Source organism: Psittacula echo (genome assembly GCF_963264785.1).
Source record: "Psittacula echo genome assembly, chromosome: 3".
Taxonomy (NCBI): domain Eukaryota; kingdom Metazoa; phylum Chordata; class Aves; order Psittaciformes; family Psittacidae; genus Psittacula; species Psittacula echo.
This window is the reverse complement of record NC_137736.1, coordinates 67,122,226-67,139,966: the sequence shown is the minus strand read 5'-3', so window position 1 is coordinate 67,139,966 and position 17,741 is coordinate 67,122,226. Positions and strand designations below refer to the sequence as shown.

Sequence of the window (17,741 nt, the reverse complement as noted above, 5' to 3'; positions counted from 1 at the left end):
AAGATCATCTAGTTCCAACACCCCTGCCATGGGCAGGGACACCTCACACTAAACCATGCCACCCAAGGCCTCATCCAACCTGGCCTTGAATACCGCCAAGGGTAGAGCATTCACAACCTCCCTGGGCAACCCATTCCAGTGCCTCACCACTCTCACAGTAAAGAATTTCTTCCTTATATCCAATCTAAACTTCCTCTGTTTAAGTTTAAACCCGTTACCTCTTGTCGTATCCCTACAGTCCCTAATGAAGAGTCCCTCTCCAGCATCCCTGTAGGCCCCCTTCAGATACTGGAAGGCTGCTATGAGGTCTCCACGCAGCCTTCTCTTCTCCAGGCTGAACAGCCCCAACTTTCTCAGCCTGTCTTCATACGGGAGGTGCTCCATTCTCCTGATCATCCTCATGGCCCTCCTCTGGACTTGTTCCAACAGTTCCATGTCCTTTTTATGTTGAGGACACCAGAACTGTACACAATACTCCAAGTGAGGTCTCACAAGAGCAGAGTAGAGGGGCAGGATCACCTCCTTCAAGGAAGATGTTAGGATAACAGTTTCATACAGCTCCTAAAATGGCAGCTCCATCAGTCTGGCTTCTAAAATTATTTTATGCAATATAATGCAGGAGCAAATGGTGCAGGAATATCTTGTAGTGAATCACCCATCACCCAGATGATCGTTGGAACTTCTTTATTCAGTGTATAGGTCTTGTCTAGCTCCCGTTAGTTTATGACACATCTCTTGGAATCATGGTACAAAATGTTATTGCTGCAGCTTAGTATAGTACAACATAAATCATATGAAACTTGATGTACTCAGTGGTTGATATCAAAAGTAAACAAAATAGTTTCAAGTATAGTTTCTATAGTTTCAAGTCACCTTTGATTGTCAGCCAATGGATGTAAAATAGTACAGAGGCTTTAGAAATGCTTAATAATTTTCACATGTATCTAACCAGGGAAAGCTGTATTTTTATCAGATCTGTGCAAACAGCACTCTCGGAAGAACGCAATGGATGTTTAGTATTTCAAGGAAGAAGCATGTATGAGGTTCTGTGCTTCCTAACACAACAAATTGGACTCAGTGTTCTTATAAAGGTCTTAAAGATATTTTCCAACATAAACAATTCCATGATTCTATGATTTTGGTCTGTGGCCTGTCTGTGCTAATAAGGCCTCTGCTTACCTGAAGTTTTAACATTTCTTGAATAGTAGTAGCATGGGTGAGAAAAATTGTTAAATCCAGTTTGCAGAAAGAACTATGCAAAGGAAGTAGTCTGAAATAAAACCTTAGTAGAAATTTTCTGCTGACTGAAATGATGGAAAAGGGCACTGAAACAATGTAGAAATACTATTTGACAAACTGCATTTATAACCATAATTACAGAGAAGCATGATTTAAGGCTTATGCCACAAATGCTGGCACCTTCTAATTTCTGCTTTAACCTTTTATGAAATTTTAACACAACTGAATCATGAAATGGGTAAAAATCAGTTTACCAAGCTGGTGTTGCAGCTTAATATTAAGCTTACACAGTAATTGCAGTGTTTATTTTGACACTAGTACACCGATGCCAGTTTCGTGATCTGTTTTGTTCACCCAAGAAGAGGCTTACAGAGACAAAAACAGTGCTAATCACATGTAAAAAAAAATAAATCTGTGGCCTTTCTCAGTAAAAATGAATAATGAAAATTATATTGCTAAATAGGAAAATAATTTATTTGGTAGAATGATTTGTTGGAAAACAATTGGAGACTATCCTATGACATTAATTTTTTCCAGCAATGAATAAAACACAGAGAACATCTATATGACTCTTCTTTGATATGTTCTTCTGTTGAAATCATTGTTTGCTTGGACTTTGTTTTCTATCACTTTCCTGCCCCACACCAGATGGGTTAAAACTGCCATTGCTAGAGACTTTACATTTTTATCCTAATATTTCTTAGTATTTCTTTGAGCTTCTGTATACATCATGCCTTTGGTTTTACATGCAGCTACAGGAATCAGATTCACCTATTAGAGATGCATCTGTACTTTCTCATACCTGCAGTCCTTCCTGTTTGCTATATTTCCAGATCTAATCCCCTGTTTAAACAGAACTCCTCAATCAGGTAGCAATTAAGAGGAATAGAGCAGCATCTAATAAAATAAGTACTATGATGAGCTTCAGTCATTGTGTTACAGTTAGGTTGCACCTTAAGTGAAAGCTGGTTCAAATTGGAGCATCAGATCAAGTTCTATGGTTCTGTAGTTCATTCTGGACCCTGTTTTTTAGACATACAATTATAATCATAGAATCATAGAATAGTTAGGGTTGGAAAGGACCTGAGGATCATCTAGTTCCAACACCCCTGCCATGGGCAGGGACACCACATGTTAAACCATGTCACCCAAGACTCTGCCCAACCTGACCTTGAACACTTTTAGGGATGGAGCATTCACAACCTCCCTGGGCAACCACTGCCTCACCACCCTCAGTAAAGAACTTCTTTATACCTAACCTAAACTTCCCCTGTTTAAGTTCAAACCTTGCTAGAGCCATCACATTCCCAACCAGCCCCTCTGTGTTGGTGAGCAGGAGGTCAAACATGGCATATTTCCCTGTCAGCTTCGCTATTAACTTGCAAGATGAAGTTGTTTTCCATACAGTCGAGGAGCCTCCTGGATTGCTTGTGCCAGGCTCTACCGTCTCTCCAACAGATATCAGGATGGTTAAAATCCCCCACATAAGGACAAGGGCCTGCAAGTGTGAGGCTGCTCCCATCTGTCTCTATAGAGCTTCATCCAGAGAGTCCTCCTGATCAGGCGGTCTGTAACAGATCCCCAAAGTAATGTCCCCCATCACTGTTCTCCCTTGGACTGTGACCCACAAGTTCTCTGTTGACTGCTCACCTGTCCCCAGAGTTCCACACACTCCAGCCTATCATTGACATAAATAGCAACTCGCCCTCCCTATCTGCCTGGCCTTTCATTCCTAAAGAGCCTGTAACCTTCCATTCCAACACTCCAGTCATAGGAGCCATCCCACCATGTTTCTGTGATGCCAACGATATCATATCCCTGCAGCTGTGTACACATCTCTAATTCTTCTTGTTTGTTCCCCATGCTACAGGCGTTTGTACAGAGGCATCTGAACAGAGGTCCAAATGAAGCCAACTCATTGGCTGGAGCAGCTGAAACAACTCTGTATTGCGCCAAGCATTTATTACAGGTGCTGGCAAGTGACTGGGAGTGGTGGGATGCCCCCCTCCCCCAACACATCTAGTTTAAAGCTGTTTTGACCAGCCTAGCAAATCCCCTACCAAAGCAGCAATTCTGTCAGACTAGCTCCAGCAGCCTTCAGTAGACCTGGCCTCCCAGATCGAGTCCTGTGTTCTAAATAACTTAATCCCTAACAATGGCAGCACCATTCTAACCATTTATTAACCTGCCAAATCCACCTGGCCTTTTCAAGGTCCTCCCCTTTGACCTGGAGGATTAATGAAAAAGCCATCTGAACCCCAGAGCCCTTAACCACCTTTCCCGGGGCTCTGTAGTCCTTCTTAATGATTCCCAGGCTGCTGCTGTCAGTATCACTAGCACCCACATAGATCACAAGAAGTGGGTAATAGTGGGACTTACTAGAGTGGGCAGCCTGTCAGCAACCTCCCTGATCCGAGCCCCTGGTAGGCAGGACACCTCCCTTGAGACTGGGTCAGGCTGACAGATGGGTGCCTCTTTTCCTTTCAGAGTAGAGTCCCCTACTGCTATGACCCGCCGCTTTTTCCTGGAGGCACCAGTAGTGACCTTCTTTACTGCGGCATCAGCTGGTTGGTCATTTGGCGCAGTGCGCGTTTCCTCATTAGCCCCCTGCAGAGCTGCGAAGCCGTTCTGGGAGGGGCTGTCCCTCCTGGCACCGCCCCCTAGTGAGTCTGTGCTCGCTTCAGCGGAGGTGCAGGCTCCTGGGCACAGCCTGGAGAGGGCTTGGGGATCCCTCGGTGGCTCCCGCCGCTCGGAGCTGAAGCTTCTGAACGCGGGGTTTCCCCGCGCTCCGGGTTTGAAGGCGGCGTCTCGGCCATTTGCCGAGGTGATTCTCTCTAATCACTTCCAGCTTCCCGTATATCTTAGGGAAAAATAAAGGGCTACTTTGAGGCATGCTTTATTTTGCTATTATCTTTCTTCTGTGCATTTTATTTTATTTTACTTTATTATATTATTTTTTTCTGGTTTTATTTAGTAAACTTGCCTACAGAATTAAATTCAACAAACTGCTATCCCTGTGTGTAAACACAGTGTGGATTTTAGCAAGAAGAGTCAACAGAGTCTCTTTGTCCTATTCAGATACAGAAACCATAAAAGTACTGAAGTAAATCTGCACATTCTCTTGATTTAGGAAGGCCAATTCCTTTTATACAGATGCAGCCCTTCACTTGAGTTTTCAGTGTGCCACCTGTAAAGTTTGCTTTAGGTTTGCTGAGCATACAGATAATGGGTCCTTAGTACTTTGGGCCTTATGGAAAGCAATGTAAGACACTATGGAAGATTTTGTGTTAGAAGTAGTTAATTTCTGAGCTTTCATCTGGTGTGATTTTACTGAGAGGGCTGAGAAGATGTGAGAGGAACACACACACGTATCCTTCCTTCTGCCATTTTTGGTGCTCCTGGAGCATACTTGTAACAGAAACAGGTCCCCGGGCAGGGGGAAGCAAGACAGGTCTTGCACGAATTCTCCATAATTGAACCTTGTGTTCAGTGTCATGTTGCTTGCTGGCTGTGTGAAAATTAGGACCCTCTGCTTATGTTAAGGGGATGGCCACTAGTTATTGTGGATGGTTGACTGCTAAATAGATAATACACACAAATACATACATATTTACTCCCTGTAAAATATAAAGGAGAATATTCTTGCTTTGTAGAACAAGTGGGTAAAGTTAGGCACTGCACCAACTCATATGCATGTATTCTGTGAGACTTTCTTAGCCCATGATAGGTAAATAATTGTTATTGATTAATCAATTAATTACATTAATAATTCCTAAAAATGTCTCATTCTTATGTAAATACTGTATATTTCCCAGTATTTCAAAAGTCACTAGAATGACTGGTATCTTGGGGGACCATGACTGGTTTTGTTTGGCCAAATTAAAGGGCTTTAAAAGGATCTTTGTGTTCAGCATTACTTGTTTAATATACATGTCGCCACTGGTACATATACAGGAGGAAGAGGGCTTCTTGTACATGAGCTGATCTGAAACTGATATGTTAACTACAATCAGCAGTTGTATGAAATAATTTTGGACTATATTATCAACATTTTAACTGGCTACGCATGAAAGTTATAAGCAGGTACCCAAAGCACTTTTAGAAGTTTAGATCTGATACTGTGGCTCTTAACCCAGTAAGCTTTATTTAATGAATCAGCATTTTGAAAGTACTAGACGCTAGTGGAGAAATGCCTTGGGGCTCATAAACTTAATGACATCTGTCAACTAGTGCCAAAGTAAGTCTGAACATAGGAATACAAAATTACTCTTGGTTGCAGGAGCAAAGTTCAAACACAATTTCCGAAGCATTTCAGGACATGGATTGGACCAGTTTGCACTTGCATGCAGACAACTTAGTTTTTTTCCAAGTTAAGCAATACTCAGTATTTGCTGCTTTTTTATTACCATCATCATCATTACCATTCTCCTTATTTAATGTATATTCAACTTCAAAATTATGCTTGTAAAATGATAGTTCACAGAATTATGACCTGAGTGATTCTGTCATATTAAATAATAAATTATACGAGTCAGAGAAACAGCACTACAAGCTGTACTGCCTTTATTATTTCTTTTAATATCACCAGAGGTGTGGAAAATTCTATTTTGAGTCACTCCTGGTGTGCATTTATTTTTTTCTATAGTGGAATTATCCTAGATTTACATATTAATATATTTTTAGGAACAGAAGGCTTGGGTCTCATTTAAATATATTCCACAGGAATATCTATGTAATTAAAAAAAAAAAAAAAAAAAAAAAAAAGCATCTTTCAGTGTAGCCTAAAGAGATTTGGCATTTTGAGAATAAAAACCAAGCTGTATTTCTTCATTTTCCATTTGAGTACCTCCACTCTCTGTAAAAACTTACGTACTTCATAGTACAGGTACTCTTACAAAATTATTTGAAATTTTGTCTTATGAAAATGTCAAGACAAAACTATTTACTGAGCAACACACAGGCTAATATAAGCTTTCTGTGCAGAAACCAGTTTACAAAAGACACATCTTAACAGGTGATTTTTTTAGTTTAGAAAAATAAAAATAAGAGCTGTGTTCTGGCTATCCCCAAATCTGTCTGCAGCAGGTTTTTTATTAATATATATTAATACCATACTTCTTGAAATAACAAATTTATTTGTGTTTTCAAAATGCTGGTTTTGGTGCTTTTTTGCCATAGTCATGAGCAGAAATCTGTGCACTTAAATGGTTATCAGAAATTCCAGCTCAGTGCTACTACATGACATAGTTCGAAGGATGCAAAATTTGTTCAGATTGGAATAAGTTTAAAAGCAGGAGACAAAAGAAAATGGCAGTAAAATATGCTCCTTTTCCCTCAGGGAAAAAAGCCAGAAGCTATTCATTATCATGTTCTGTAAATGTCATTTACTTCATTGATGTCAACTGTTTTGCTTTGTCTTTATCTTATTCCTGTTTACATATCAAACATTGCTAAGTGCAAGGCAGCTTTTCCTCACTAAGCAGAATACATTGTCCTCTCATACTCACATGGGAGATCTAAAGAAATAAAAATGTTTGTTGTTATTTCTTATTCTGTGACTTTGTAAATACAGTAGAGATTAATGGAATTTATTTTTGAAAGGTAGTGTCTGGGTTTTAAACACTCAATACCCTTTATCTCTGTAGTTTTGAAAACATTCTAAAAAATGTGTAAAGCTATGAAGTCACTCATTCTTAGTCTGACAAAACCATCCTTAAGTTCAATGTTTAGTTATCCCTAAATTAAGTCTCGATATTTAGTGAGTAGTCACAGGAATAACCCTTTAGAAAGACTTCACACATATTTAATGTGAGGGCAATAAACTCACTAGTTGTAAGAAAATTGGTTTATAAACAGTTACATTTTGTCTGGGACTAATTCATATCTGAGATACTGTAATTTCCAGCTTAGCTTAAAGTAAAAATTAACTGATCTAATAGTGTTGAATTTTCAGTGATGGCCATTGTGCTTAATCAGGGTTACTGCTCTAAGGTGGATGGGAAGGAGGGATCGGCACTGCAAAGGCAAAAGGCACACACTTTTCACATGATTGTGCAGGTACATGGTTCATTGGGCAGCACTAATAAGGGGAAGGAAGGGATTTAGCTTGTTAATCCATGCGTCTTAATACAGTGTCACCCACAACATGCATATTGATTGTATTAGGGCTGGAACCTGATTATGAAATGTTGTTTCATCTGCCTGTGACAGTGGCTCTCTTGAGAATTTTCTTGAAACAAAGTGTCAATTAATGAAGATTTTGTAATAAGAAAAGTCCAATTAAAACTGGTTTTGCTTAAGAATTTGTATGAAGACAAATAGAGGCAAAAGGTAAGTCTGTGCGGCCCATTGCAGAGTGTAACAGAGGCACCTCAGATGATGTCATGCAAAAAATACCATAGCTGTGTTAGGGCAGTGGTCCATCTGAGGTAATTACCCTCACTTACTGTGCTTTCTGTGCTACAGCTAGGTCATATAGATATAGCTCAGGAATCTTTGTGCAATACTGCATTGCATTGTGTAGTAGTAAATGTCTAGTAAAGTGATATGCCTAAGAATTATGCAGGCGATGCTTAGGGCAGCTTCAAGTCTAGGTCTCCAGTACTCCTTATGTCCTGTCTCACTTAAACACCTCATCTGTCTTTCTTTCTTTCATAGCAAATCAAATCTCAACATAGAGTGTTAACCTATAACTTCCAGTTGTGCTTCATATCAACATTTATTATGATACTGATTCAACTGAAATCAGTGGGATGAAGCAAGGATTTGAAGTTAGATACACATAAATACTTTCCTGAATTGGGATAACATACAGTAGTAGAATAAATCATTATTCTGCTGCATAGTACGTGTAAACCCAGCAAGAAAAAATAAGTATTTCTTCCTTGTTGTTGTTGTGGCCTGAAATCACTAAGTATAATTTCGTGATGTGTGTGGTCTATGTTTGCTTTTAGAACTGTTGGTGCAATATTTTATAGAAGCTAGCACGGAGAGGATACTTGTGTGCATTTTTTAATGACACATTTTAGTTAAGGTCAAGCTGTAATAAAAGCCTTTACAACACTAAAAGTGTATGAATGCTCCTAGTAGGCGTTTCTGAATCCGTTCAGTCTTAATGATGTGCTCTCCTCTAGGATATAAGCACAGTGTTTCCTACCAGGTGCCTCTAAAGCTCATGGAAAGCAAGTGACAGGTCCCTTCTATTTCCTGCCTGTCACCACAATTAAAATGAAAGAGCCTGATTTTATTTTTCTCTTCTGAATTTCTTTAACTGGACAGCACAAAACGGCTTTAGAGAATTACTGCATGACAGGTTTCCACATGATTACAACATGATATTTTTGAAAAAGTGTAGATTTTTTGTTCTTTATGTGAGAACCAAAAAGGTCTGGCTTGCATAAGTAAATGTGAAGTATCGGGATCTCAGTTTTAATAGCTATTTTAAATTATTGAATTCATATTAGGAATTCATTTATTTGTAAGTCATTTTTATAAAAGAAATAAGGGATATATAGACAAAATCCAGAATTCCTGATTCATAACATGATCTGCAGTGGCTTGTATTGCCTAATGAAGTATTGCTAGAGTCCTGTATTTAGTTACTTGTTTATGTTAAGTAGTCTTTGCTTCCATGTTCACTGATCTTGAACTCTTTTTAGCAAAATAAATGTACTAGATAGTGTGGTCAATTGTGCTAGAATAGGAGTTGATACTATTCTGTTTCTCTAGGGGTTAGCTAAGACAAATCCTACTAGTAGCAGGGAAATGACAGAAGTGCAAATGGATCAGAAGCAGAAAGCACACCATAAAAGTTGTAATTCCTCAAAGGAACCAGATCTCTGAAAGTAACATTATGACATTCATCTCTTCTCATGCATCTTTTTTCTTTTTCTTTTTTTTTTTTTTTCCTTTCACCAACTGAAGCCAACTAAAGGAATATAAACAGAGAAAAATGTTATTTTCCTTAGCCTTTGATTTGAAAGGGGCCTCCAGAGATCTGGTCCAATGCTTTGTATCAAGACAGGATTTACTGTGCAAACAGACAGGTTCTTTGAAAATCTATTACAACAGCTACACAAAAGAAAGAAAAAACTGATGTGTAAGCTAATGTCAGGACTGTTTTAGCTCTGTTCACATTGGTGTTCCTAGTTCTTACCAGGAAGATGATACTATCATACCTGAATCTTTAAACTTGCGATTTTCTGCCTCAGGATGATATTTGGAACAAGCAGTTTCTGTAGTGACTTTCAGCCCTATCTTTTTCCCCACTTCATACAATGTAAGAACTAACATCTAAATAAAGTAAGATTGAACTCATATAATGTACACCTTTACCTGGAAGCCCAGTAGAATAAAAATTTTATCCTCCCTGAGTGCTTTTGTGCAAGAAAGGATTGTTTTTCAGTCATCTTGCTACACTTATGAATGAATAATTTCATGTACAAGTTACAAACTATTGTCTAGACACGAACTCAAGCTAAGTTGAATTAGCTTGGAAATGTTGGTGATGATCACAGCACATATCCTGACAATTATTTTGATACAGCTCACATGGGATATCTTCCTAAATTCTAGGAGTTTGGCCCTGTGCCCCAGCTCCTTCTAAAACAACTAATGGAAGACTTATCAATAATACTATTTGTACAGATATTTTTAAAAGTCCTAAATGAGGTTCTTTTTTGTTTCTAATTCATAAAAGATGATCAAGGTGTCTGGAAATTTCCTCATGGTAAATTGTTCATATCAGTTTTTCTTAAGATGTGAACTTAATTTCTTTCAAATTTTAGTTTTCTAAAATTTTAGAAAAGAAAGATTTTTTAGAATTTGGTGTCCAAATCTGAGAAGACATCGTCCTCCTTATAAAATAATAATGCTGTGCTAATAAAAAAATTAAAACTTATTTGTCCTGAGGTATCTTATGACTTTAAGGGCTGTATTCAATTTTTGTGTTTTAGAGACTGTTCAAAGGTCAAGGTAAGATCCCCAGCAACTCGAGACCTAGCTTTTCTTGATCTTCCACTTTTCTGGGGTAAGAATCACTGGTTTTATAGGAGGTTAAAAAAGAACCAAACATATCTGAGAAATAAGTACAATGTGTTTCATAGGATCTTAGGATAATTAATTTTGGCAGGGACTTCAGGAGTTCCCAAGTGCACCACCTGCTGCAAGTGGGGCCAGCTGTGAGATCAGATGAGGTTGTTCAGAGCATTGTCCATTCAAGTCCTGAAAACCTCCAAGGATGTTTGTGTCTCTGGAGCCTACACTTCCATGGACTGAACAAGCCCTGCTTACTCAACAAGCCTCCCACATCATGTCTACAGCCCCAACTGCTGAGCTGGCCCTCCGCTCATCTCACTCCAACTTTAGCAATGTCTTCCGTGTATTGTGCATGTGTGTGCACACGCAGAGCTGATTTCAATATGTTGATGTGGTCTAACAGGCAGTGCTGGGCAGAGGGAAAGAACTCTCGGTCTCCTGGCAGTGCTCCTCGTGATGCAGCCCTGGATGCTGTTTGCCATTTCTGCTGCCTAAGGTCAATGCTAGCTCCTGCCCGGCTCATTACCCTTGAGGTCCCCAGGGCCTTTCCCCCAGAACTGCTCTCCAGCTCATCAGTGTGTATCATTGCAAAGTTTATTCATTTCCAACTGCACAACTTGTCTTGGTGAATTTTATGAAGTTCCTGTTGGCCCACACCTTCAGCCTGTAAAGGTCAGCCCTACCCTTTACCATGTTGGCTGTTCCCCCCAGTTTGATATTCTTTGCAAACTTGATAGGAATGCAGTATCAAAATCCAGAATAAGTGAGTGTTGGAAAGTATTTTCATCTCTTAGTTTTAGTAGAATGCTTTCACATTTTTTATCTCCTGGAAATAGGCTCATTTCTCTAAAATCTGTTCCATGCTCTACCATGCTGTTCTTGTGTCCTCAGGTTAGCTGAGTAAAGTAGTGGTGTTTCTGTGTCCATGGTTTTGCGCCTAAAGGACTGTTGGGCTATGAGACTTTTCCTCTTTGCAATATCTTTCTCAGTCTTCTGTAAGCTACCTTTAATGAACACTTTTGCTCTAGGTAGTTTTTTCTGAAATATTTTTCTGTTGCTTTCTCCTGGGTTTTTCTCTAAGTGATCCTGATTTCCCTAAAATGGGATACCCAAAATCACACAGAATACTCCAGTTGAAGCTTTACCACACTAAATATTTCATGTCTTTTATATCAGCATATGTAACTAAGTGTGTTACATATGATGATTAATGTTTTGCAGTATCTCATTTAGTTTATGATAAATGCTTTTCTGATGATCCACTGCCTAATCAGATCTACCTGTCTTGAATCTGTACTTTCAGTTACACCTTTGTCTTATATTATAATTGTTCATAGTTGGATTTTATCTTTATAATACTCATTTCATGTTTGGCTTAATTTCATGACAAAATGTGCTTTCATCTAGTCTCTGACACTTTCTCTGACCAATAAACTAGCGTAAATAACCTTCATCAGCCCCTTTATTCTGTGTTTTTCTTTTTGTGTTAAAGTCTTCTGCTTGTAGTTTGAGTACAGCCCAGAAGCTTTAGAATACTCTTAGACCTCAAATGGGTATATTGTTCTGAGCATAAGCAAATAGAAAATTAAGCTTTTTTGCCTACAACCAGAGATTTTAAACTGTGATCAGTGAAATCCATATTACCACAATCAACATTTATTGCATTGAGTTCCCAGCTATTATAGGTTTCAAGACTACCAACTAATGTTGTATAATGTTTCCCTTATATCATGGCTGCTATAGCCCAGAAAGCTTTACAATGTAATGCAGATATGTCAGCACTCATCCTCTATCAGGAAAGGAGTCAAGTAGCAAGCAGCTAGATGCTAACTTAAAAAAAATAAAACTAAAATAAATCAATTCTCTTTCATCATAGGGCTTTATCCTAACTTTTTATAGTGACATAGAATCACTTAATATAATCCCACCAAGAATTCTCTCAATTATTCATGACAGAATGTATTTACTTCAGAAAAGCCCTCTGAAAAGAAGTGTCCATCTGGCAAAACCATGCTTACCCTTTTGCTTAAATTGGAACCTGACTTTAACTGTCCAGACAAAAGGGAATTCTGATGAAATGGACACAACCTATTAATCTCTTTCAGATAGCTTCACTGTCAGATATGAGTTGAACCACCGTAATGAACCTGATATTTATATATGATAAACAGCAATAGTGTATTGTAGATAGGTATGTGGCATAAAGTGGCTGTTCTCATAGAATATTTGAACATTTCAAGTGTCAGATTTTACAAATGAGAAGTGCTGGATAGTGTTTTGGCAATGCTTTATTTACTCTGTTAGTGAAATATCAGTTTATATCAATCCTGAGGAAGGCTTGCTACTACAGAGTCCTGTAGAAAGTCTTGGAATCCCTGTGGACAGCATTGAGTAAAAAGGCCTTATTTTCTCAGTTAACAATAATTACAAACAATACAGCTTGAAGTATTATTTTTTTTATTGTAGTTGCCTGAAGAGTTGATGAGTGCAAGCTATCTTTTATTTGTCAGCCTTTATTTGCTAGAGATCAGAAAAGTTCCCCAGGTGACATACATCAACAGTTCAGATCTCACTTGAAACGAACAGTCTGTAGACTTTGATGACTATAGCCAGGAAGTTTATAGATATATTGAATTCTGATCAGTGTGAGCTGGCTTTTCAAGACTGGGGAGTAAATCCAGGGCCAAAACGTAATTGTTTTCTGCTTTTACTTTGATTGCCTTTGTTATTATTAGTACTTTTAGTCTGTGATACATCTCTTTCCCCTTTCCCTATTTTTGTAGGAGAGGCGACAATTTAATATTTGTTCTGGACTCTGGTTCTTAAGCATAAATAGGTATTCATATACATATTATAATACATAATAAGTATTAATATACAGGGTGTCTTAAGCCCTTTTAATCCTCAGGGTCTTTAAAGTGGGAAGAAGGAGATGCCACAGAACTGTTCTACAAAGGAAAAAAATGTCTATCTAAATGTCACTATGTTTCTGAGTTAGAAAGAACTTGACAATAATTAGAAAAATGTAATTTCTTGTACAGCTAGTATATAGTACCCCCACTCTGCTACACTATTTGTTTCCTGTATTTGGGAGGAGTTGTGAGATACTCTATTAACAGCTCCAAGTACTCTATACAATTAACCTATCCTTAATATGCATATACTTTATATTATAAACATATAGCAGTTGAATGTGCATATCTTCAAAGCAGTTTTCATATTTCATTAGTCCTAAATACTTTGGAAAATGAGTAGGCCTCATGAAATGTTATAAAATAATTTAATTGCTTTTAGACTGAGGAAACTGATTCTCAATTGAAATGCACATTAGAAAATGTCCAACTGTAGCCTTTTCCAAGGGCCCCAGCACATCTGCTGATTAAATCTTCAGGAGATTTGTACTGGGGAAGTCTGATTCTCTTCCAGCAGGCATGCCCCAGCAGATGCTGCAGTTTATGGATGGGTTAATGGAGCCATAGACACCTGGTTTGGCGGGTATCCATTTTGCCCCCTGCTGTATCATCAAGAAGTGCTTGCGCTGAAGGCAAGAACTGACGCATGTTGGATCATATCACATCTCAGCTCTTTCCTCCAAGAGAGTGCACATTCTGGGTCATTTTGCTGTGCCACAGCCTGCTTTGATATGTGTTGGTAATGTTCACATACCTTTTTGCTATGATTCACGTTAGCAGTTCAACTATGCTGAAACGAGTTGGTTAAATGGAGTTGCTTAAGTAAGAGAAGCATGCAATATTCACTCCTCAGTACACAGAGGGGGAGGCAAGGAGTTATTTAAGGAGAGCACCAGTGAAGAGGCTTTTTTTCTTTTTTTTTTTTTTCCTTTTCAGAAATGGCCATAAGCTTCCAACTCCCACAACCGTTCAATAGGATATTTTGACAGCAGAGTATATGGTGATATAGATCTCCTAATTATAGACCAGAAATGCCACCAATACATGATGTATAACACTGAACTGGTGTAAGCTCATGCAGCAGTTTGGAAGAGTGGAAAATTTTCTCGTGGATTAACCTTTGTACCAGTAGGTTCTATCTATGCCAGATTCAGTACCAGTTGTATTCCAGCCTCATTTTGAAACCTGCAGGCAATATATAAAAACCCCAGAAAAACCCATAAAGCTGGCATATACTTTGCATCATCTGCTTTAGCTAATTTGACAGCTGTGCCTTCATTTGTATCTACCTGATTTGGACAAAATTAATGCTTTTAGTAACCCCAAAGAAATGGTGCAGAGCTCTGGCAGTGATACTTACAGACCCAAGTTCTCAAAGGTTGTGTTAATTCACTCACTTCAGCCACCAATGTGAGGCTTGTTTGTACTTGAGATGCCTGCTGACTGAGTTCTCCTGTGGGTGCAAAAAGTGCTTATGCACCCAGGGATGTGTTTTTCCCCATGATTCGTCCTCTGCCCACCTGCTGGGGTAATTTATGCTATTATCACTCCAAGAAAACCTCACATTGGTAAATCTGGTGTCAGTCACTAAAAATGTGCTCTGCATTACGTTGTGTGTACCACATAAACCTCATTATCATTTAAAAAAGTGTGAATACTACATCATTTTCCTTGTGTTTCAGAAAGATACACATGTGTAAAAGGCCACCGTTACTGGAGTGTGCCAGACTTTCTGTGGCAATAGGAGCTTTATTTTGAAGCTGTGTGCAATCAAAGGATGATTGTGAACAAGAATTGTCAGATATTAAGCCAGTATTGTTTCCTATCTTTACGTGGCAGATCATGAACATTACTAGAGAGCAGAGTAATTGTGAAGAATTTTTGTTGTAATTGTGGTGCAGGAATAAGGGGTGGAGTGAGTGAAATTGTTCACTTTTGCTGGTATTGTAATGATGTTGTTTTGATTTATGTATAGCAATTCTGTTGTTGATGTGACATTTGTGAAGATTTTTGATTGTATGATGAATGTGTATTTTAATTATAATGATAAAATCCCCCGTTTTTTTACATTCTCAGCGTGATGTAATTAAAAATCAGATCCTGTAAAATATTCTTGGACACCTCATTCTTAGTGATTTCAGCTCTATGAAGATACTTGAATATGTTTAAAAATCTGGCCCATGGGCATATTTCATGAGGGTCAAAATACATGGTTGTAATGGTTATATTGCTGCTCTTTTCAGTAGTCTGCTGAAATAGGTTTTGATTAATCTGTTTTGTGTTTCTACTCTTTATGTCAGTTCTGGTTTTTCATTCCAGATTTAGCTGCTGCACTAGGTGTCTCTCTTTCTCTTTTCTAATCATGATTTTTCAGAAGGTTTGTAAAATTTCCTTTTGCTTTACACTGCTCAGAGCAGTACAGCTTAAGGGCTGTACACTTACTATGCTATGTACTTGGTTACTACTTTGTTCTAGGAGACGCTGAGTATACCTGTCACCCATTCAGCTGCTAAGGGAGTGAATGATCATCAAGGGATGAGGCATATAAGAGCTGATCTATTCCATAGCTAGCAGGAGGGGAATTTGAAGCAGAGTTATCAGAGGATCTCCTCAAATCTGCCTTCTGGAGGGGAATCTATGCAAGAATTGCCAAGCTGTCAGCAGTAAAAATTAAATCTGTTCCCTCTGAAGGCTGAAAAAAAAAATCTGTAATAAACCTCTGGTTAGAAGAGCAAAGTTGGCTTTTAACCTCAAAAGGTGTACTGTGCATCAGCCTCATAAATGCTCAATATGCTGTTTTTCTCTGTGCAGGTATCTAAGACAGACTGCAGTGGAAGAGTTGATGTTAACAGCCAGCCCTCAAAACAGGGAGAAATTAGCTGTATTAAAACAAGCTCTAGGTGCTGTGGGATTCAACAGCCCGGTAAGTTACACAAGCTTATGTTATTTGTGGCTAAAATCACTGTATTATTTAAAAGCAGGCCACAGGGAACTGTCACCAATAACCTTTTGTGAGGAAAAGAAGTGACTTTCTGTCTGTCTTTTTTTTCCTGTTGGTTAAGACCTTGAAACAATATACAGTACTAGTTCACCCCAGGGAATTTACTGTAATCACTTTTAATTAGACACAGTACCAACAATGTAAATCTTTTCCATTCTTAAAAGATTCACAAAACAGCTTCAAGGTGTAATACTCTGAACAATTAAATTACATAGATAAAAAGAAACAATCAAATCCCGTATGACAGAAACATCATAAAACCCACAAGATTTTTTTCCTCTTCCTGATTATCTCCCTTTCCCTTTTAATTCTGTAAAACACACATTCCAAATGCCTTTGCTAGCAGCACCTGAAAAGAAACAAAATACATATTTAGTCAAACAAAATGAAAGCTGGATAACTTGAAAGAGCTGACTTAATCCCCAAAAAGCAACAAGAAGATAGGTCTGATGTTTGTCTTTAATCCTATGAAGCTAATGAAGAAGATGATGATTTGGAAAATTAGTCAAGAAGGGGTTCTGGAGGACAGAAGTGGGATAGGAATCAGAAGAAATGGTGGTCTGAGTGTAAGAACTCAGGTAAACTGAGTAATTGCCTCAGGATACTAGAATATTTAACAAACTCCCCATGTTTCTTCAGTATGTATGTAACACCTAACACTGTAGCTGGGATACTTCTGCAAAACAAATACACAACAGAAGTTCTAAAGGGTAAAATCCTATTTACCCCTACATGGTATTTAGCATCTTCAGAAAAAAAGTGGAGGAAAGGTTAATGTAACAGTATGTTAGATTTTCATAAAAGATAACAGATGGGCAACAGATGTAATAAAAAGGGATCAAGGTCCATCAGCAACAAAAATTTTGAGTCTGTTGGAGCTGTTATTTACGTGTGAGGTTGACTTCTTTAGTGATGGTACATTTTGTAGTTGTTTTACATTACCTAGCTAAGATAGTAACGAATGTTCTTTGGTAACCTGTGCCACCTTTTAATATAAAAAAGAGTGGCTTTTTTTTTTTCACAGTTATTCACATGGCTATGTAAAAATTAAACACATATGTCTATTCTATGTATCTATATACAGAATTGTTCCTTTCTCTTAGTCTCAAGCTCTGCAGCTGCTTGAGCAGCAAAAGTTTCAGGCATTTCTTCATTTAGCCCACTGTTCACAGATGGGTGAGTCTTTCTAGCTCTTTCATTAATGTTTCTGTTCTGTTAGGGAAGGCCTTCAGCCAATAAATGAATAATTGAATGCATAATGAATCACGTTTTAGAAGCCTGCAGAAACTGTCTGAGAACACTTTACATACAATATTCTTTTGGATCCAGCACTTCAGCTTCTCTTTGCTCAGTGTTCTTGAATGGAAGTAAGTTGCCTCTCAGAAAAATGTAAATTGTCTTCAAGGCTCTTCTATATACAGGCAGCATTAGAATAATCATTTAGGAGTTTAGAAATCTATGGATCTCCAAATTTCCTGTGTTGGAGGTTAAAAGATATATGTACATAGAACACATCTTCTGAAATTTCTACTCATTACTTTGAGGTACATGGA

The 17,741-nt window shown here is 38.2% G+C and overlaps 1 protein-coding gene across 1 annotated transcript in view; it reads left to right on the top strand.

The window, feature by feature from the left end:
• MYO16 (myosin XVI) overlaps positions 1–17,741 on the top strand; it is a gene marked incomplete at both ends in the record, with an annotated part of 311,247 nt that overhangs the window by 170,179 nt on the left and 123,327 nt on the right. Inside the window, 1 exon segment of the mRNA XM_080613866.1 lies at positions 15,999–16,110. Within this exon segment, the coding sequence (XP_080469992.1) occupies positions 15,999–16,110 (112 nt within the window).